Source organism: Mercenaria mercenaria, chromosome 16 (assembly GCF_021730395.1).
Source record: "Mercenaria mercenaria strain notata chromosome 16, MADL_Memer_1, whole genome shotgun sequence".
NCBI lineage: Eukaryota > Metazoa > Mollusca > Bivalvia > Venerida > Veneridae > Mercenaria > Mercenaria mercenaria.
Window position 1 is genome coordinate 71,576,102 of NC_069376.1, and position 22,670 is coordinate 71,598,771.

A 22,670-nucleotide genomic window follows, 5' to 3' on the forward strand; every position below is an offset into this window, starting at 1 on the left:
ACAGGGTGACGGAGCTATTGTTTCATAAGTGCAATATTGCGAAATGGCTAAAGTTGTCATAAAATTTACCTTTCGCCTTGAGGTTCAATTATGATTTGAATATTAGGCTTCAATTAGGAGGGGTTATTTACGGACAAGGCTTACTATGAGTGTGCATTCTTGTGCCATGGGAAAAGTTTGCTATTTATTACAATAGTGGTCCGGTACAAGAGGAAATCCGATAGGCTGTTTTATTACTTGGATATTATGTTTGTTTGGCTGGATCTAAATCAGGGAATGGTATATGGCCTAATTATGTATGCATTTTTTTATAGATATATGCAAATACCTTAACATACCGTTAGCAAAAAAAAAAAAAAAAAAAAAAAAAAAAAAAAAAAAAAAAAAGACCGTATATCAGATTCTAATAATGATGTTTTAATTTTGTATTTATTTTATGCTTTTTTTCTAGAATTGCTGCAGATACAAAAACTCAGAACAGGAAATAATATCGTTACTAAGTGAGAAGAAAGCCACTTTAGCCCATCTTTTAATCAAGAATGTAGCTCGTCATACAACATGTCTGTATATCTCGGACATTTCTTCTATTGTAAAATTAATAGTCTTGAACATCTTACTTAAAGATTTATGTTACGTTAAATGCTTATCAGTTTTGATAGGTTGCATCGGACAATTGACATCAGGCAACCTATAACGCTTGATTTACTTCGTAAAATTATACAGGTGACAAATACTGTTTGCTCTTCTATATTTGAGGCATTACAGTTTTCAGCAGTATTTTCCCTGGCCATTTTTGATTTTTATGGATATGTGAGCTTGTACACACGAACTCAAGCTCCTCGAATATAAGTGCTAAAGGTCACGCATTATGTGAGGGAAACGTTAGTATTGTAAGTATTGGTGTACTTCGCATAATTCTTCATTCATCAAAAACGATCAGAAAAGGCGAAGGAGTAGCTATTCATTTACAACCGGCACATTGTTCTACTTGACCCCTGGATTTAATAGAGCGATATATGGTTGTTCGACCATCTGGTGCTTCAAACTATTTATTTGTTTATTTAAACGGTCTACCCGTCATACGCTGTCAGTTTAGTGTGTTCTAAAGAAATCTTTGACTGCCATTCCATATAAACCACATTCATTCAGAGTAGGTGCTGCAACAGCAGCATGACTGCTGACGATATTACAAGAATGGGACGTTGCGCCCCGGATTCAAGTGCATTTAGATCTTGCATTAGAATCCTCTCAAGTCAGTTGTTGTCACTCAGATCTTAAGTCTATAGGCAGTTTCATTTGTACCTGCCGTCTGTTTGCCCTTTTTTGTTGACAAATGTTTTCAGCTTTTCAGTGCGTCCTACCCATATTTGGATAGTTGGATGTTCAATTACAAAGTCGGTATTTCGTTACGACACGGAATCAGCTGAGGGTTCTCAACTTGTAATGCAGCGTCATAATGCGACCATACTGTGTCAGAGTCAGGGTGGTATGAAATGGTGGCAAGTTAAACCTTTAATCTTACACTTGTTTCCTTTTGAAGACAATCAAGGTATCATTGTTATTCACTGTGTAATTAACTTATTTTTCAATACAGAGAGCTAGAAAACGCGTTAATAATTTCGCTGCTCATTTGTTTTTACAATACATTGGTGGATACTTTCTTTACCAGAAATCGTCGAATCCGTGACGGGTCTCTTCAACAGGGATGGGGTGCACTTGTCATAATTTGGAAATATTTTGTTTTTATTCACTCTGCAACACAAGCTTCAGTCCTTCCTAGCAGTAAATTATTAAGGCACAGCTTCTCAGGCAGGGATTGCTTCGCTATACTGGTGGCAGATGTCAAGAATTTTCCACGTTGTTCCAAATTCTCGACATGTGGCGGTTAGGTCAGCCTCCACCAGTATATCTTAACGTTGTGTAATAAGAAGTTTGTTTGTTTCAAGTATACTGTATTAGGCCTCTGTTCACAGGGCCTCCACATCTGCATTTTAAACATATACTTTATATCATATGTATTTTCATATTGACATTTATGTGAAGCTGTGACCAATTTCTGCCAACCATTAATTTAAACGAAGTTAGATATTAATTGCTTGCTTTAGTTAAATTGTTTATAGTAAAAGAAATGTATTCATATAACTGTCTTGGGTTGTTCTTTTTAGTATTATTTTTTCTGTGCCAAGCTATCTTCAGTAATGTGTTTTTAATGATTACCATTCAAAACCTGTTACTGAAGGAGCTCTTATCCTGTTGTAAGGGCCCGTTTTAGCTTATATCTTGTTGGTATATTAATATACTTGTTGCGATTTAATCTCCTTTTGGGTCCTTTCAGTTCTGCACATGGAAGAAGAAGGTCGTTTGCAAATAGATGCCGGGGTTGATTTTGCTTCTTGTCGAAGGAATCCTCGATTGTTTATACTTGCTGATGTTTAATATCCCACCCTCCACTCCCCTTATTTTGCTTGTGTTCTCCTTTTTCTGTATAATTTCAGGTACATCTGATGTGTTTAAGTTCAGCCTACACCTTTCTTGCCTTCAGTCGTTACAGCTTCACATGGAATATTGGCAGTTTTCACATGTTGATGTATGAACATGACAGTGTTTGTTTTCCAGAACTGTGAAATGTGTATGTGTCATATATAAACGTTTAACGTAGTTACTGATTCTGTATGTCTGATTTTGTACACCTGATCTCCGTTGAATTCTGATCCCAGGTTCGGCGGTTAGGTCAACCTCCACCAGTATATCTTAACGTTGTGTAATAAGAAGTTTGTTTGTTTCAAGTATACTGTATTAGGCCTCTGTTCACAGGGCCTCCACATCTGCATTTTAAACATATACTTTATATCATATGTATTTGTATATTGACATTTATGTGAAGCTGTGACCAATTTCTGCCAACCATTAATTTAAACGAAGTTAGATATTAATTGCTTGCTTTAGTTAAATTGTTTATAGTAAAAGTAATGTATTCATATAACCGTCTTGGGTTGTTCTTTTTAGTATTATTATTTCTGTGCCAAGCTATCTTCAGTAACTGACTTGAAACAATAAAAAAATGGGTGTGTCCAGTATCAACTGAGCAACATCGTTGCGGTAGTTTCGTAACTTGCTTCTAGAAGACAATTCGTTCGTAAATTTGTCATAAACATCCAAAATGTACTGAATTTCTCTCTCTGTATCTGAAACGCCTCTGAAAGACGTTTTATTTCCTTTTATCTTAAAAATGTTCTCCGATGCCGATTTTAGACGATCAAAGCCTTTTTCGAAGATTTTCTCAATATTTCACGTGTCATCCTCTTCATTTTCACTAGCTTCTGGAACTTCTGGGACTTTACTGCTACTTTTCTTGTCCCGCTATACGCCTTTGATACTTGATTACGCGGACCCCATAATGTATAACAAGAAAATAAAACTTCCGAATGTCACGATAAATTTTAACAATCCTAAACAATTTCTAAATAGCTGAAATTTACAGAGATGTATTAGCTAATACGTTATACCGCCGACTTTTATATGCGGCCTGTTCCGAAACTAATGCAACTCCTAGTTTATCTCGCAATAAACGTAATATTATTGCCTGCGATATTTGGCTTTTAAAAGGGAGACACTAATCATCTACCTGTGTGCCACATTCCTTAATATTATTTAGGATTGTATACATTTATCGAGATAATCATCGATCCGTAACTTGATTAAGCTGTAAACATACCTGTAGTCATAGCATTTATTTTAAATCATTGTATGAAAATGTTTTGCACGTGTGACTGAAATCAGGGCTTACATTAAAGTTAGAAATTAGTGTAAGCCAAGAATCTATCAAAAATGGTCTGAGAGAATCTATCTATAAATGGTCTGAGATATTCATTGGATTAATGTGGTGTCGCACAGCACCGTCACCCGTTGGATAAAACGTTCCAAGTCAGGCGAAGAGCACTTGGAAGACACGAGACTGGAGTTGTCCAAAACAACATCCAACCAAAACATTGCCAATATAAAAGAATCAGGTCCGTTTCACTAAACCTTGTCATGACAAAGTTTTAAGTTATGATATAACTTAGGAAAAAACTGTGCAAAAATATGTTAATGAAACCTGTTTTAACTGCGTTCAAACTTAAAACAAGTCCTAACTATAGATGAAGTCTGACACTGGCCTAGAATAAACTAGATATGGCGACCGCCAATGTTTCTATAGAGAGATTGCGATTTCAAACTGTAAGTGAGTTAGTGTGTGTTTAAAATCTCTAAACGTATTAATGATGCTGAAATATATTCGACAAAATAAATCAAGTTGCGATTTACATGTAAATCTTCAGTTATATTTTAGCAAGAACATATTGAACTTGGTGAAGAGTGTATGTTCTGAATTTTGGTCAGCTCAGTATGAGGAGCAAATGATGAAGGATCGAGAGGAATCGAGTTCGAGTTCGAAAACTTATCATTAAGTTGCGCAAAACAGCTCGGTACCGTAAAGTGCAACGTTAACGAAAGTGAACTGAAATAAAGAGTTTGTGCGGAAGGGATTTGAGGGAGATCATTTATCTACCAGTTTCAGAATAAAACGAATGAATTTTACTTTCAGTAAAAATACGTATTTAAATATCATTCAGTTATTTCTATATGCATTATATATATATGCTTAAATCACCACAACGATGTTATGTTGACGTCACATTGTCGTGACATTTAGCGCCATGTAAGCATCGGGATATATTGTTCCATATAATATTATATCAACCCCTACTAAACATTATTACTAATATATTTCACCTGCCAGTGGCTAGTCAATTTATGAACCTAGTCAATATGAATTGTCTTTTAATTATTTTGAAAGAAAGCAAATTAGAAGAATATTTCATCATTACATCTCTTCAATACAAGTTACTCAGTTTAGTGTAAAATTGAAATGGTTTGTATCGCAATCCAGCACATTAACTAAAAACGCACAAATGGGTCAAAACCACCGACTACTCTATATTTACTCACCCTACTTGTTTGAATAACATGCGCATTTAACAAGTACTATGACTAATCCATTTACAATTTCAAAACATAATTTAAATAGTTGAGCCTTAACCGCTTTTCAATTGAGAAAATATTGCATTACCGGTGTGCATTACGAATACTTGGAAAACGAAAATGACTATTTCGTTGAAAATCGGATATTAATTTTCATGGAAAACACTCTTTACCGTTATTTGAAATCTTTTCTATATAAATCAATAAAATATTCATTATCTCTGCTACCTTTTCAAAAAGATCAAGTTATTTGAATGAATATAAGTGTATGCAAATACAAATCTAAAAAATCAAATACATGGATCTATTATTTATTATATTACTGTAATAATTGAATGGTAGAAAATAATTTGCTCAATAAAGACCTTAAATTTTAGTTTTGATCTAGATTATTGTACATTTAATAATTATATAAAGAGTGGCAGGATATATTAGGTAAGTAGGAAAAGGTTTGAAAAAGACTTGAAGTACTGGTTTTAGCGAGTATTTGTTTCGGCCAATAGTTCAATGTTCAAACAATGCTGGTGAAAAAGACAAACTGACGTTATGATATTTAAAGGAACTAACCAACAAATTTTAGGCGAAAAATAATTTCTTTTTAAAAATCCATAAAACGTGAGTACTCTGAAAGCGATCAATGGTACAAATGTATGGACATAATAATTTTGCAATATATTCTTATGAATAACCAAAAATAATACGCAGAAGGTATAAAACCGTTTCAACGCTTTTGAAAAATTGCAGAAAACTTTCCTTCTTCTAGCATTTTTACCATTAACTAATTTTTATTTTCACGCACTTCATCATTTTTCAGTGTCATATACACATTCTATGTCAAACGTGCTAGAAAATAACATGTTGCAAAATTTCACCAAAACTGTGGGCGAATGGCTTTAAAGAACAAGAAAGAGAGATATCCGGCTGTACTGTACCGTTATGTAGTACTCGTAGGTTCTTGCAAAGCAGACTGGGATTTCTGGTCATTTCGACAGCGATGGACATTTCCATGACTCTCCTGCTCTAAATGGCATATAACGAACTACATTGTTCATCTTTTTAGCAGATTCGTGTAGTATATTATAATGATTTTACGTAAAACCGGATAAAAATCAAATACCTTGATAGTTCCTCTTTGTTCCCTTCAGTGTTTTTCCCGATTCAAAAAGGTTATTTTATGGGAAAATCATAACGTTTCACTGCATATGATAAAACAAAATTTGAACTATTACGTTGCGTCATAACATACTTCCTGTTTACGGACGTAAAGTGCCCGCGCTTTGTTAATACGCTATTGTAAGAAGAAAGTGCTGTAAGAAAGATATTTAACAACTATTTGTTGAAAAAATATTCAGACACTGGTGATTAAGTGCAGATGGAAGTATCCAGCTCTCGGGGTAACTATTTACGATGTAACTCGGCAGAGCCTCGTTACCGCCAAAACAGTTACCCTTGTGCCGGATATTCCAATCTTCACATGCCACCAGTGAATGAATCTTATAACATTTTGAAATACTAAAAAAATATATATGGTGTCATATTTCTGCCATTTCTTTCTTCAAAAGCGCCAGCACACAATAACAATAAATAAGCGCGCCAATTCGACAAAATTATGGTGGCTGATTTGTGCCATTTTGTTATTTTGTTCTGCCGGCGAAATTCTGTGGGGGCGACATTCGGAGGAGCGAGGTTTGTAAGGGCGCCATAACGACGTTCGGCGGGGCGACAATCAGCGGGACGACGCGGTGACATAACAACGTTTGGCGGGGCGATGTTCGGCGGGGCGGCGTAACGACGTTTGTCGTTGTGTCGTTGCAACAGAACTAAGCAACGAAATTGCACACATCAGCCACCATACACCATAACAGACACGTTATTTATCGTATTGGTACACGCCAGAACGATAAATAAGTGCTCCGTTACGTCAAATAAGGTATTTGTTGTTCTGACGGATGCGCCAAATTTAAACCTTCAAACGCGCTAAACAGCCAGAACCACAAATAAGCGCACATATGAGAGAAATGAGGTATTTTGTCGTATTGACGAGTTATGTTTCGTTCTGATTTGCTGGCTTGTTGGTGCTCTTTAAACACCAACAAACCAGAACGAAATGGCAGAAATCAGCCACAATATCATACGCCCTGAAATTTATTATACCTGTAAACTGATGCTATAATAGGCTGGTAGTCCTAAGAATTTCATAACAAAATTTGATAAATGCTCATCACAAATGAAGCTAGTTCTCAACCTGAATAAGCTATAGTTATTGTTCGGAGAACAGGTCTGAATGGCTTTTATAGACCTGCGAGAGGTTTGTGAACCGAAAGAGCGTAGCGGCCGAGATATTTAAATATCCTCACGGGTCTGAAAACGTCATTCAGATATATTCCGAGATGTTCTAGTGCTTAAATTTCAGGGTTTACATAGTTTTCAGTTATGGGAAATTTTGGAGAACATTTTAAGCTATTTACACCTATCTAAAAAAATACTAACTACTATATGCTCTAAGATTTTACAAGTTATACAGGTTAAGGAAACTGGCTTATAATCTGACGCCTTAAAAATAGGCGTTACATAAGCCTCACATCAGTCTGAAGGTACAAGACAAGTATGAAAGGATTATAGTATTACACATGGCGCCAGATATTAAAACACCATTTTCTTTTAATGGATCAAATGCATTGAAGACAGTTGTCTTTCCTTCATTAATTGCAATTATTTATCAGATTTCTGGAAGGTTGTTCATGAAGTATTTAGTAAATGTTGTTTAAATAAATCGGTGAAAAATATGAATAACATACTAGTAGTAATTGGTTACAAAATTGATTATAAAGAATACCAGGATATTAATATTTTACTCAGTATAATAATTACATACCGTATTTACAAGACATATTTCTTTAGTGAACGAAGAAAGAAATTTATCGATATGATCGAAATATTACAAACTGATATATTAAATGTGGTTAAATATTTGTCATGAAATAAAAATTATAAATTACTATTTCTTAATAAATTTCTGAATGCATTAGAATACTACTGCCAACAAAATATGTAATGCAATATGACTTTGTTATGATTATCATTTTGTTTGAGCAATGACCGTCTTCTATATTACTAATCGTACACATTGTATGTTATATTGTAAACGTCATTTGATGTTATATTCTTGACCTTGTTAATGACTTGCTTTATGAATAAATTTGGGGAAAAAAATGGATCAATGGCATAAAGAATCATGGCGTAAAGTTTCAAAAATCTTTAGAAACGTTTTGTTGTCTTCAGAACTACAAACAATATGATTCACATAATATCTGATCTTTTCAAGTTTTCGTTTTGATTGAACAAATATAATCTTTTTTATGTTTATTGAACAGAATGAGATTTATTATTTTCTGTATAATCTGTCACGTTTCTTCATTAACTGTTCAATTTCAAATTTCAACCATGGAAGGTGTTGTTCACCAGAAACATTTCTTAGGCATCTTTTAAATTTATACCTTTTTGCCTTATCAAACAATTTCTTTTTGGCTTCGCTTTTGGATTGATTCTGGCTGATAAAAGAATGTCAACAAAAGGAATACATCAAGAGTATAATGTCAAGTAGATTGCAAGTAGTAACAGTAACTCTGGTAGGTTCAGTTGAGTAAAATAATAGGAATTAACAAAACATATTTTTTCTTACATTCTTCTAGGTAGGGGTATCTGTCTTGACCAGTTTATATCGCCAATATTCGTATCCCCACATATGAAAGTTATTCTGTTTAGTTTATCCGTAGGGCTAATTGTACGTTCTAATTCATCTATGCATCTCAAGTCCTTGTCAGGCCTATATGAACTCTTTTTTTTTTAACTTTCTTTGTTATGTTAAACGTTACAGTTGCTGCGTCAGACTTTACTTCAGAAGGTAAAACACTTTTGAACCGTTAAGGCATCACCTCCTGTTATACATTTCATGCGAACATTATAATTAGGGGCGAGGGACTTCAGAACTATTCCTTCCCTTTAACCAAGATTCATTTCCAAGCACTTCATCAGGTTAACTATAGCTAACATAGATGAGGAGAATCGTTAATTTTTCCTCTTGACACATTGGCAATTCCCAGTAATCAGTATTCAAATATGTAAACTGATACTAAAATTTGGTCGACGTTTTGAGTAAAGGAGGATATTGACTGATCTAGATCTTGTGATATTATTCCAAGTAAGTTCCTTGTATTGTTTTTGAATCGGTGGTCCCTGACCTTAATTGCTTGACAGATTACGATAAAAACCGATTTGTAATAATATTTTACTATCAAATTCATAAAAATGAATAAAGCGTATGCAAAAAAGCCCTGATCAGTTGAGAATGGACCCAACTTGCTGATGATTTAGTTGAAGAGCGGTAACATGCTGGTAATAATTCAAAGGTCTTTGCATTGATTGAGTAGTGATATTTTAAAACTGATTTTAACTTGAATTCCATTTTCAGCCAACGTATACTGATTGACTGAATAGTACATGATATTGCCGATATCTAGCTAAAATGATATTTATTAAACGTGCAATTTTGTATACACAACACAAATTTAACATGGCATGAATAAACGAAGCAAAAAAAAAACTTGAAATAATGTACATTGCGCTGAATGCACTAATTAACAAATATCTAATTTTATCACATGTTTGACGTTGTGAGAATGAAATAAAACTTTTACAAAATTTAGTATTCCATTAGTCTTGGTGTTGACTTTGTTTTGAGTATAGGAAACGTTTTTGGAATTGTCTTCGTTTGTCCTTAGCTAAGAAAGAAGTATTTTTTGAGAGAAGTATTTCGGTAGGAAAAGCTAATAAGTGATAAAAAGAGCATCAACATTTGTGCCTTTGTGTTTAACTCTGTCAATGTACCATTGCTATTTACAAAACAGAAGTCAAAATATTATTATATGAATAAGCAATGAACATATGAAATGATTTTAATACATTTAATCTACGTAACTGTATATAAACATAATATTCAAACCCCTCAGTAATAAAAATGAAAACAGAAAAGGTATAATATTTCAGTTGTTGGTAACTCGTTCCGTCTGATTGTTGGCATACCATCTCCATGCGTCTGTACCTGAAATAACATGAACAACAGCCCGTAATGACACTTGGCTCTTTCCGTGAGGTCACATATTCTCTTTACGTAATTCGGCATTCTTCGGACGTGAACATAGCTAAACTCTCTCATCGCTTTCCCTAAACACCGGTAAAAGTGGAAGTGGCTCCTCTCATTCTTAAAGACGATTTATACCATCTCTGGTACAATTTTAGGCATTTGCTAGAGTTTAAAATATTTATAAATGTGTAATAGCAGTCTGCGATCCAGTTATACTTTGAAAAAAAAAGCACTATAATATACCGATAAAATCTAACAAAAAATGAAAGAATGAAAAACGAAACCTATATATAGTTTTTACAATGAGAACTTTTCCAAAAAATGTATAGAACTAAAGTACTGTCCATAAATGTTATAACATAAATACAAATGCTAAAATACATACGCGTAATCCAATGAAACCTCGTGATTATCTACATTTTTTTAATTAGATATATATTTTATCTTGCTTAATGTCAATGTATTTCTTTTGCTAGTTTGCATTGTTTTCTCACTTACATATGCGTGTTATTTCTAAACTGGCCGTCCATCCCAGTTCTTTTCTTGCCAAAGACACATCTGCCCGAGTTGTCGGTGTGTCATATGATCTAGGTTCCTCAAATGTGTATGGAATCTGCAATAATGATAACGAATCAACATTAAACGGAATGATACATCTTCTGATCATTAATGTTTTGTAGACCTTGCATGTCTGATTTTAACCCTTGTCTATCTTTTCTATAATGAACTTGTCCGTCTTTCAAGTTGCACGGTTCTATTAACTGTTTACATACTAAAAAGGTACTGACTAAATGGCGAACAGTACAGACCATGATCAGCCTGTACGGATGTGCATGATGATCTTGGTCTACACTGGTCGCCAAGAAAGAATCACTTGCCGCCAGCAGGCTAAGGGTTATAAGATGACACGATTTACATCACTGTACAATATTCAAATTAATACTGCATACTTTATTAGCAGTCTCGTAGTGTATCTAACTGCACAATTTACTTTTGCATTTGGAGCCATCAAATATAATATTATTATCAAATATAGCAAAATCTGTCAATAAGTTTTACCCAGTATATATTCACATCCAACTTCCACCGAATATAAATAGATCGTTGGATCATAAAAATTGATATAATTATCACTTAAAAGAAATCTATTCACTTACTGGTTTTCCAGACACCTTTTCAAACATTTTCACCATATCAAGTGCAGAACAGGGCTTTCCAGACCCCAAGTTGTAAACCTGTCAATTAATCCAAAGCGAATTATTCTAAACGCAATACCATATCGCCTTGTTTTTTCATCGGTATTCTTTTATTTAAAGGGCTTCGCTAAAATCTTCTGGATCTTCAACTTTAATGTTAAATTATTATCGGACGGATGTATCATTTAGTACTGTTAGTTACACAGTCTCCCTAAACCGCATACAGCAGTTTATACAAAAGTACAGAAATGAAGAAAACAACAAATGAACAATAAGACCAATGAAACAAATAACGTAACTTTGTTTGATACCATATTGGAACGGTCAATGGCAAACAGCCATTAGGGAGTTTAAACTGGTGACTTGCCCCCGGAAGTTCACAGGACAGTTTAAACTGGTTATTTGCCCACAGACGCCAATGAAGTGTATTGATTCAAACTGATTCCAGGAACATTGTATGCCGAAATCGGGTCAGTAGTTTCTGGGAAGATGTTTAAAGATGTTTTCCTTTTGGATGCCATGACGACCAGAGTTCTGCATAAATAATCTCTATTTTAAGGTATTTGAATTGGAACCATCAAAATATTTTTGTTTTGGTTGAAATTGGCTCAAGCTGGTGCCAGAGGCGTTAAAGATGTTGCGCATTTCATTACCTCTTATGAACAATCTCAGTCAAACCGTATCTGCAATTATTTTGTTTGGTTACATTCTATGTTCCCAAAGGATTTTATTGATTGTTTATAAGGAGGTGTTCTTTAAAGAAATTGGGGACAAAACACGGACGGACATTCAACTATCCTAAAAGCTCACCATTAATTCGTGCTCAGGTGAGCTGAAAACCCTTCAATAAATCCATTGAAGTCGGACACCTCAAAATAAAATTGCACAAACCTTCAAACCTGATCCCGTTTTCATCTTCTTTATGGCAGCAACATGACCTTTAGCGATATCAACGACATGTGTGTAATCTCTCTCACCTGCAATTTGAAATAGCTTTCCAAAGAGCAGCAAGTACATTTGTCTTGTCTAATGCATTTTGTTTTTGGTAACCGGGAAATTATCATCCTGCTATGAAAAATCAAAAGCAATATAGGTACAGTCGGGACGCCCTTTCTTCTTTTCTCCAAAGAAGCTTATAAAGCTATCATATTTCAATTTATATAAGATTTTCTGTGGTACAACGCCCTACTGGAGGCGCGTTAGTGCACATATCATGTCATTATATGAGAAACGTGCATTTTACTGGATGTTGTCCATGGAAACCGTGCGTGTAGAAAGTTTGCTGTGAAAAAAACCCAGATGTAAATGCACAATTGCATAGTACTACAGAATTAACTAATTAATGGAGGTTTTGCATTGTTTGAAAACATTCACTGTTACATAATTCTGTAGAAAAACTAATAAAGGGAGGTTAGATAATTTTATTATGTTTAATGTACCTCAAACATACACATGTATAGCTTTTAATTTACAATGACAATAATGTTAAAATGATATCTGGTTTTAGCAAATGCATTAAACACTTGTTAATTGTTAATGAGATTAGTCTTTTAGAACGAAACAAGTTCAAAGTTCAATGTCAAACAATATAAAAAGTGACTCCAAAAAAAAAATGTTCATAACTGTTAATATACTAGATAGTGCTAAAACCTGTTCCGTCTTTTGTTTTGTATTTATCCCCATATATGATAAATTCTTTTCGCCTTCCAAGTGCAGTTTTTGCGATATTTGGTATCAGGTTTGGCGGGTTTTCTGTCATGATTTCTCCAATGAGACCAGAACAGTGGGCGCCGACTGGGTTAAAAAGACGTAAAGTGACAATACACCAGACCTAACAAGAGATGAAACCAAAAAATTAGTTTAGAGGGAATAAAACAACATTTTTTTTGAAGCGTGCTCTTCAATGCGTAATGTTCCATGAAGCCAATTACATTATTTCATATGGAAGTAACTGGCAAAATAATTGAAATATTTTTTAAAACAAAGTCTCTCCTATATTATCAATTTAGTGGTGTATGGGTATATGAACATTGAAAGTGTTTAGAATAAAGTATAAAGTAATTACTTAATAAGTAAATAAATAAATATGTTAATTAGTTATTTAATTAATTGATTAATAAATTAAATTGATAAATCACACACAAAAATGCACGTAGCAAACGTGTGTATATTTTGTACAGTATAACGATAATGTAAACAGTGAACCTTCTCTGCCGAGCTAACATCCTTCAAAATTTCTTCACAAAAATATTTGGTCCTACTGTACGGATCACTCACGACTCCTGCCCTGTGTTGTTCATCGAATGGCAAATATTTAGGATTCCCGTACACAGCAACTGAACTGGCATATATCAAATTATACACCTCCGCTTCTTTCATTACCTGAAGGCACGCAAGGTAATTCTATTAATAGTAACGGAGTGTATCGACATTCAAAGGAACGCCGTGCAACACGGATATTTATAGATGTACGAGCGTATGTATAGAATATCCGCCATTTTGAAAATGTTTCTTTGAATATATCTCTTCTACGACATTTATGCAGAAAATAAATGCTAAATTAACAAAATATGGTTAATAATGTACTATTTAACATAACAGATTGCATTTGTTGTTATAAAATAATCTCACTTTTGACCGGCATCTACTACTCAAATACAAACTGTTTTCATCATAGCACTTTATATTATGTAGTAAGTGTAAAAAGAAACAAAAAGAACTTAGACCTAAAAATATCAAAATTCGCCATTTTTAAAAGTTCTTTTTTCTAAATGTATCTCTTAAATTCACAATGATCCCAGCTTTTTTCTTTCAATTTTGAAGCAATTTTGTTTTAATAGATTTAAATACGTTCTTTTTTTTCATTGAAAAAAAATGGAGAGGTAATTATGTCAACATTTAAAAAAAATTGTTTCTCATATTTATGCTTACATGATACTGATATCATCATGTATTCGTAGTAACATAGTAATATTCATAGTAAGTTTTATAAAATATCCCCACTTAATTTCTTAATTTCAGGAATGCTTAAAAAGTGGAAGAAGAAAATGCCCTATAAAATAAACACAAGTGTGGTGATTCAAGCTTTAAATGTCTTAGAAACTTATGTTCTTCAATCTCACAGAGTATGAAAAATTCTTAGCTGTAGAAAAAAAGATCCTACATCATTAATATCAAGCTGTTTCCTGTCTAGAAAAGCACGAGGTTATGCACTTGCTGTATATAAAATATTCTAACACGACCAGGAAATAACCTATCTCGGGTTATTCTGCAATATACCACTCGCACTCGCGTGCAATGACGTCATCCGATCCAGGTGTGTAAAAAGTCGTAAAAAGAAGTTACCACTTTTTTCTAACACTGTTGATACTAGTTTGTCGTGTTAGAATCGAAATAATAAGTTCCCAAGTGTGATTTATCATAGAACAACCCGAGTTTTTCGTTCTTATGCGAAACAATATATCACTCAGGCCTACGGCCTTCGTGATATATTCTTACGCATAAGAACTCAAAACTCGGGTTATTCTACGATAAACCAAGTTTGGGAACTTATTATTTCTTAAATGACTGTATGGAAAACAAGTAGTATATAAGTATATGGTGTTTCTGTAATGAAAGGATGAGTTCCACCTCTAGAAGAGTTATCAGTCCTCCCACGTTGTTTCTGTAATAGCTTAGTGGCATACGTGTTGACAATGAGTGTATTTTCATTGCCGCTAGATGCACCACACAAGATACCTCGTTCTGTAAAATATTCACAATATTTTGGGTCGACTTAAGTTCACATTAACACATTATAAGTCATATTGTGAATCTCCAAGTTTTGTTATAGGAGGGAAACACTAAGTCTTGTGCCCTTCTGGACAATAGTAGTAGACATTAGGCAGAAACACGGACATTCCGCAAGTCAGGTGAATCATTTCCTCACATGAAAATACTTCTCACAGATAAATAATTATTTCACATGAAAGAATAGTATACCACAAGTATGATTTCGAACCATAGCGGACAGGCGCAAGTAATTCGAAGTCAGCAACGTAAACAGATTGTCACAAAGAAACAATTGATAATTGCTTCCTATTGATAAATTTGCTATAAATTTATTATGTACACGGCATTTATAACATCAAACCTTGAAATCAGCTACTTTATATTCTTCTTTTTTTATACTAAAATGTCATTTCGATTTTATTTTAAGCATGTATGTGAAACTGTGTCTTGCAATATATATTTATTCATTTTCAAGAGCAAAAATGATAAATATAAAGTACAATTTGTCTGTACATACCTCTATAAAGATCTGTCGAAGCTCCTCCTTGTCTGTAATATCAACATTGTAAGCTTGTATTGGTTTCCCAGTTATTTTTTCTACTTGTCCTAAAGTCTCTGTAAAAGCACCAAACACATGATTGCACGACTGGAGAACTTGATTGAATAACTTTTAGCCTGCTGGCAGCAAGTCATTCTGCCTTTGCGAACAGTGCACTCCATAATCAACCTACGCATCCGTGCAGTCTGATCATTGTCTGCACTGTTCGCCATTCAGTTAGTAAATTTCCGGTGAACATCACTTCGAATAATAAATGGTATTGCCCAAACTGAAAGATGGACCAGACCATTTTAAAAATATAGCAGGTTAAAGATTAAACATTTTACCTCTTTTAGCGTTATCAAGCCTATCAATGACCAAGACACGGTAACCTTCCTCAAGCAATTCTACAAGAACATGAGACCCAACATAGCCAGCTCCTCCTGTTACAGCTACAAGTCCTTCCAGTGGCATTCTGTAACATAACACAATGAATAAGCAGTAAGCAAATGCCACTTATTCATCTAGTACTGTGTGAGGACCGGGTCAAATAATTACTACAAGTCCTTCCAGTGGCATTCTGTACCATATTACAATGAGTAAGCAGTTAGTAAATGTCATTTATTTATCTAGTACAAAATGTACTGTATGAGGACTGGGTCACTTGTCAATAATTGCTTAACTGTTTACAAACATAAAAGTTCTAATACCTTCTTATCAATGATTGTTGTAAGGTATACAAGTTAAGAACATCTGCTACTCAAGTACGGTTTATAGCGTTATATATACATTTACGACATACCTATATAAATTCTGTCAAAAATATAGCTTGTATTTCATAAGTAAATATAAACAGTCAGAAAAAAATCCGCATCTTTTGCATTGTATTTGCCTGACTACTTTCATTTAATATGCATGACCTGACACAGTTGTATGAATAGCGCATACATTCACTCATTCATTCAAACCTCACTCATCTCTATTTCAGCATTGACACACATTCAAGATTTCGTTCAAATATAAAACAACAAATAAAACTGTGGAGGTACATAAAAAGGGATTATCAAAACAGTAGCTAGATTTGGCTCACGTGGATGATTACACTCTGCGCCTCTGCGTCTCTTTAAAAAACCCACTCGAGCCGACAACACATCCCAGATCAAGCTACTACTATAATAACCATTGGTCCGAGAGCTCACGGACTTTTATTGCAACAATTGAGGCCAAAAGAAGTTTATACATTTTTGAAACAATATTTCATATCCTCCATGAAAACCCATCTCTTAAGTGTCAAAGCCGTGCCTATCTATATTTTGTTCACTTATATTTGTGATAGGGGTGGTAAAACTCACTTGTTAAAATTTAGGGGGTAGGGTAAAGTTTACGACTGCCAGTTTGTTCAGTGTTTAATTACAGTAACTATCTTATTGTCAGTAAATGTATATATGTCAACCAATGTCATCAAAAAGAAATTCATCAAAAAGGAATGAAGGGCAAACTTGATATTTAAGGTCAAAGGTCAAATTTATGTACAAATCACAAAAATTGGCATATTTGAAAATTATTTTTATTCTTAAAAATTAGTTTGTTATCATAAGTCACTTAGTTTTACTTATGTAATGTGTATATGCCAGCCAAAGTCAGAAATGTAAATCTTATTGCAAAACGTCAAGGTCAACCCTGATAATTGAAGGTCAAAGTTCATTTTTATGCAAAAATATGAAAAATATTACCTTTACTTTTTTAATCTGTTTAATATGTATTCAGATTGTTAGTCACTGAAGTTAATTTGTTTTAATGTCTGTATGCCAGGCAAAGTCAGCAGTGCAGATATAACCTTAAAACTGCCAAGGGTAAAGCTTATATCAAAGGTCAAAGGTCAAATTTGTGTGAAAAATTGCATGAATAGCTTCCTGTTTGACATATAAATGCTATTTCTAATCATTATTAGTAATTGCTCGTGATTTATTTTAATGTAAATATGTCCCACAATGTCAGTAAACAAGATTCCGTCGAAATCAGACAAGTTCAAAATGTGATATTAAGGGTCAAAGGTCATTTTCATGTAAAAGAATGATAAAATGGCTCTTTAACTTTTCTTCTTGTTAATAATATTTCGTCGATATTAGTCAACGATATCAGTTCATTTTAATGTATAGCGATGTCTAGTATGCACATATAATTTCAAAACATTTAAGGTCAACCATAGTATCAAAGGTCAAAGGTCAAAAAAGTGAGTAAAATGTTGCAATAATATCACCTGTTTGTAATAATTTTTATTGTTTACAAGTATTTGTTTTTCAGTTTAGTAACTGATTGTGTTCATTTTACTGTATATATGTCAGAGAAAATAAGTCAAGGTCAAACCTGGTATTGGAGGTCAGGGGTCACTTTTGCATAAAAAGTCAAAAAATTTACCATACTTACTAATTACTTTGATCAAAAATAGTTTGTTGTTAAAATTCACTGTTAGCAATTTACTTTAATGTATACATGTCAAGCAAGGTTAGCAATGTAGGTCTTATTCTTATAAGTTAAAGGCAAATCTATTTATAAAGGTCAAAGGTAAAATTTGTGTAAAAATTCGCAAAATAACAAGGATTTTACAAGGATTTTCTTGTCATTTTGTTAATTGAAAATAATTTTGTCTGATATTGAGGCAAAAGTTGAAATTTGCGTGAAAGATCGCAAAAAAGCATTTTTGCAATACTTTTCGTTGTTTAAAGGTATTTTGTCATTATTAATATCTTATGGTTATTCCTTGAAGTTTCATATATGTATTGGTCAATGTCAACAATGAAGATATCATAAGACATGAGTCTAGATCAGCCCTGATGTTAAAGTTTAAAATTCATTTTTTGGTAATAAATTCAAAAGATAGCACTGTTATTTTATTTCTTTATTCAAACATATCTTGTTATAACTTGATGTTAATTCATTTTAATGTTAGCTTACTTACTGCCTTACTGCCTTTCATCTTCTTATGGCCGTTTTATATTTTATGATTGGATGCGGCAATGAACTGCATCGTATTCTGCAGATCGCTGGTATCTCTCCACGGCTTGGTCTCAAATGGGATGTCTGTTGGCCAAACTTTCTGTCGTGCTTCTTCTAGAAAGGAACAGCTCTGCAGAATGTGAAACGGTGCTTTTTCCTCTGATCCGCACTGACATTCAGCTTTCTCTGCAACTCCCAGCTTCTTCATATGTTTTCTCAGGCCACAGTCTTCAGTGCCCAGACGGAAGACAGTTAATTGGCTGTTTAGCTTGTGTAGACAGTCCTGATTTGGCAGGTTACCTCCATTTATGTTCTTCCAGTCTGACGCAAAGCTGTTCTTCCACAGAGTCTGAGCTTCTCTGTACGAAGTTGGAGGTTGGGGCTGTATTTGCCTGGTTGCTGTCTGCAAGTTTGTGCGCAGCTTCATTTCTAGCTATATCCACATGTGCAGGAACCCATCGAAATGGATGAGAGAGTATGAAGGAGGAGCTGTCTGAAAATTTGATGTAGGCACCACTCCCAGCTTTCTGAACTGCCCTTTCCACTGATCAATCGGTATATGCTTGGATCCAAGAGTGTGCTGGATAGCGGTTATTGATCATTTCTAGCGTAAGAGATTGTTAGTAAGCCTGATGTTGCTTTTACCTTTTCTTCTACTCCTGGCACCTTCAATTTGATCTTAGGAGCACACTGTCTGGGAACCCGTTCATTGGGCTCGAGCGGCTCTGCCTCTGTGTCCAGTGCTGCTGCTTTCCCTTTTTTCAGTTCTTTGACGATATGGTTACGACTCTGTCTTTTCAGTCTGCTCTTAGTTCTGCTCTCGAGTTTTGAGTGGAGTGGTAGTCTCTTTGCCTTCTCTGCACGCACAAACATTTTGTACTCTCGTCCTGTCTCTTATGGCCCAGGGTTGGCTGTCTGTTCCATTTATTTTATTGGAGTTGTCTCACTGCCCCGGGATTATCCTCAGTCCTGAAATTTAACCTTGTCCAGTTTATCTTTACTGACTTTGGAAGCAGTTACCCATGAGCCTGATGCGTACTATGCTATGGACCGTAAGTTGCCTGTGTAGACTTGCAGAGGATCTTTGCATTTACTCCCCAACATGTTCCAGCCAGATAAAAGGCCCTCTCCTTTGACCTTTAATGTCAGATTTCACCTTGACTAATTTTTCATTATTATTTCAAGAATGATATCATCTGTTATATATACTTTAAAATGAATAATAATTAGTTAATACAAAAAAATCATTGCAAAAATACTGGTGTTTCTTTTGGCTAATTTTCACGCATATTTGACCTTTGACCTTTGATAATAGGTTTGGCTTTGCCTTATTTGGGTAAGACCTACATTCCTGACCTTGCTTGACACGTATACATTAAAATAAATTGCTAACAGAAAATTCTAACAAGCACATTTATTTTTTAACGAAGTAATGAGTAAGTATGCTACAGTTTGATCTTTTACACAAAAATGACCCCTGACCTTTAATACAAGATTCGACCTTTACTTTTTTCTCTTTCATGACATCGTCTGACATATATACAGTAAAATGAACAACGATCAGTTACTAAAATGACGAAACAAATACTTTTAAACAATAAAAATTATTACAAACAGGTGATATTATTGCAACATTTTACTCACTTTTTTGACCTTTGACCTTTGAAATTATGGTTGACCTTGAATGTTTTGAAATAGTATGTGCATACTAGACATCGCCTACTTTTTATACATTAAAATGAACTGATATTGTTGATTAATATCGACAAAATATCATTAACAAAAAGAAAAGTTAAAGAGCTATTTTTTCATTCTTTTACTTGAAAATGACCTTTGACCCTTAATATCACATTTGAACTTGTCTGATAATATCTTTATTACTGACATTGTGGGACATATATACATTAAAATAAATCACAAGCAATTACAAATAATGATTAGAAATAGCTGTTATATTTCAAACAGGAAATTATTCATGCAATTTTTCACACAAATTTGACCTTTGACCTTTGATATAAGCTTTACCCTTGGCAGTTTTGGGGTTACCTTTGCACTGCTGACTTTGCCTGACATACAGACATTAAAACAAATTAACTTCAGTGACTAACAATGTGAATACATATTAAAAACGTTAGATTAGTAAATGTAACATTTTTCATATTTTTGCATGAAAATGAACTTTGACCTTCAATTATCAGGGTTGACCTTGACGTTTTGCAATAAGATTTGCATTTCTGACTTTGACTGATACATACACATTACATATATAAAGCTGAGTGATTTATGATAACAAACTAATTTTTAAGAATAAAAATAATTTTCAAATATGCCAATTTTGTTATTTGTACATAAATTTGACCTTTGACCTTAAATATCAAGTTTGCCCTTCATTCCATTTTGATGAATTTCTTTTTGCTGACATTGGTTGACATATATACATTTACTGACAATCAAATAGCTACTGTAATTAAATAGTGAAAAAAATAGTAGACGTAAACTTTACCCTACCCCCTAAATTTTTACAAGTGAGTTTTACCTCCCCTATCACAAACATAAGTGAACAAAATATAGATAGGCACGGCTTTGACACTTAAGAAATGGGTTTTCATGGAGGATATGGAATATTGTTTCCAAATATGTATAAACTTCTTTTGGCCTCAATTGTTGCAATAAAAGTCCGTGGGCTCTCGGACCACATCCTTGTTTATAACCATTTGTTATCAAATTGATCACAGAAGCAGTATAAGTTTTTATCACATGTTTGACGTCGCGGGAGTGTAATAAAGCTATTAAACAAATATGCTAATACACTTGTGTAATAAAGCTTTGACGTCGACGTCGTCTATAGTATAGGAGACCTTGGTGAAATTGACTTGTTTATATAGTAAAAAGAAAGTAGAATTTTTTCATGTTTCGGCAGGAAAAGCTAACATGTGATAAAAAGAATATTACATTTGTGAGTTTCCACATTGAATTTATTAAACTCATTGAATAAAATTGATAAAATGCCCGACAGAGCCTCGCATTTTATTATTTTATTCAATGAGTTTAAAAACTTCAATATGAAAAGACACTCATGTAATATCCTCTATGTAAAAAAGTAGTGCCGACTAAAAATGATAAATGTGTGAAACGTTTATCAAAATCGATTCCAGGTAGATGCGATCTTTAAATGTGCGTAACTGAGGTAACATCTGGAAAAATAACCTTTCGTTTGTAACATGTTGTAAGGTATCCGTTTTTCTATCATTTATGGTGTGATTTAATGTGATATTGAAAATGCTGAAGAACAGATCAAATAAGTCAGTTGATTAACACTTACATCTACCTTCGTAAATCATTTATCATTTAAAAGAAATGCAAAATATATTGTTGGATCCTATATCATAATAAGTCGAAATGATTTTATAATTGCTAGTCAGTACAAAATACAACCGCTGCATAGCTAGAAGTCATTTAACGTAAAATCTAAACTATAGAACATGTGTGAATTGCAGAAAATGAAAGCTTACCTTTACAGCATGGAAACACTATATAATTCTGAAGAACGAAATCTCTTAATTCTAGATGAACAGCAACTTGATAACAATTAACATTCTGACGTGTCATTCATCATATGTTACAGAATCAATTTCTAACAGCCCATGTGATTTGATTCAATATAGTTTCACAAGGTATACCGAGTATTAAAAGGTATATTATATCAACGTCACATCACCAGCATTTCGCGAGCTTAGCGAAAACGGTTGTAACTCCTTCCTTATTTCATATAAGTTACAACCGTTTTGCGCTAAGCCCATGATTTGTTGGAAAGTGGGCAAGTATTGTAAATGTCGTTTTATAAGATCTGTTTTAATTTTCCCCTGGCATGACCCGCATGAGAATAAGACAAACAACTGAGCTTCAGAGATTATTTTTTCTCTCAAAACTCAATAAAAAATGAGTACTCTGAAAATGCCTAGTGGTATAAATGTGTTGACATATGATTTTTGAGAGGTACCTT

General features: G+C 33.8%; 1 protein-coding gene across 1 annotated transcript; it reads right to left on the reverse strand.

Moving 5' to 3' along the window:
• Positions 1-9,974: 9,974 nt before the first annotated feature.
• Positions 9,975-22,323, reverse strand: LOC123541115 (UDP-glucose 4-epimerase-like). The gene is made up of 10 exons (XM_045326512.2): positions 22,180-22,323; positions 16,018-16,145; positions 15,650-15,747; positions 14,992-15,105; positions 13,567-13,743; positions 13,012-13,192; positions 12,253-12,338; positions 11,323-11,400; positions 10,664-10,778; positions 9,975-10,123 (listed from the first exon to the last, which is right to left on the reverse strand). The coding sequence occupies exons 2-10, from the start codon at positions 16,142-16,144 to the stop codon at positions 10,065-10,067; spliced, it is 1,035 nt and encodes a 344-aa protein (XP_045182447.2). The 5' UTR covers position 16,145; positions 22,180-22,323; the 3' UTR covers positions 9,975-10,064.
• Positions 22,324-22,670: the final 347 nt, after the last annotated feature.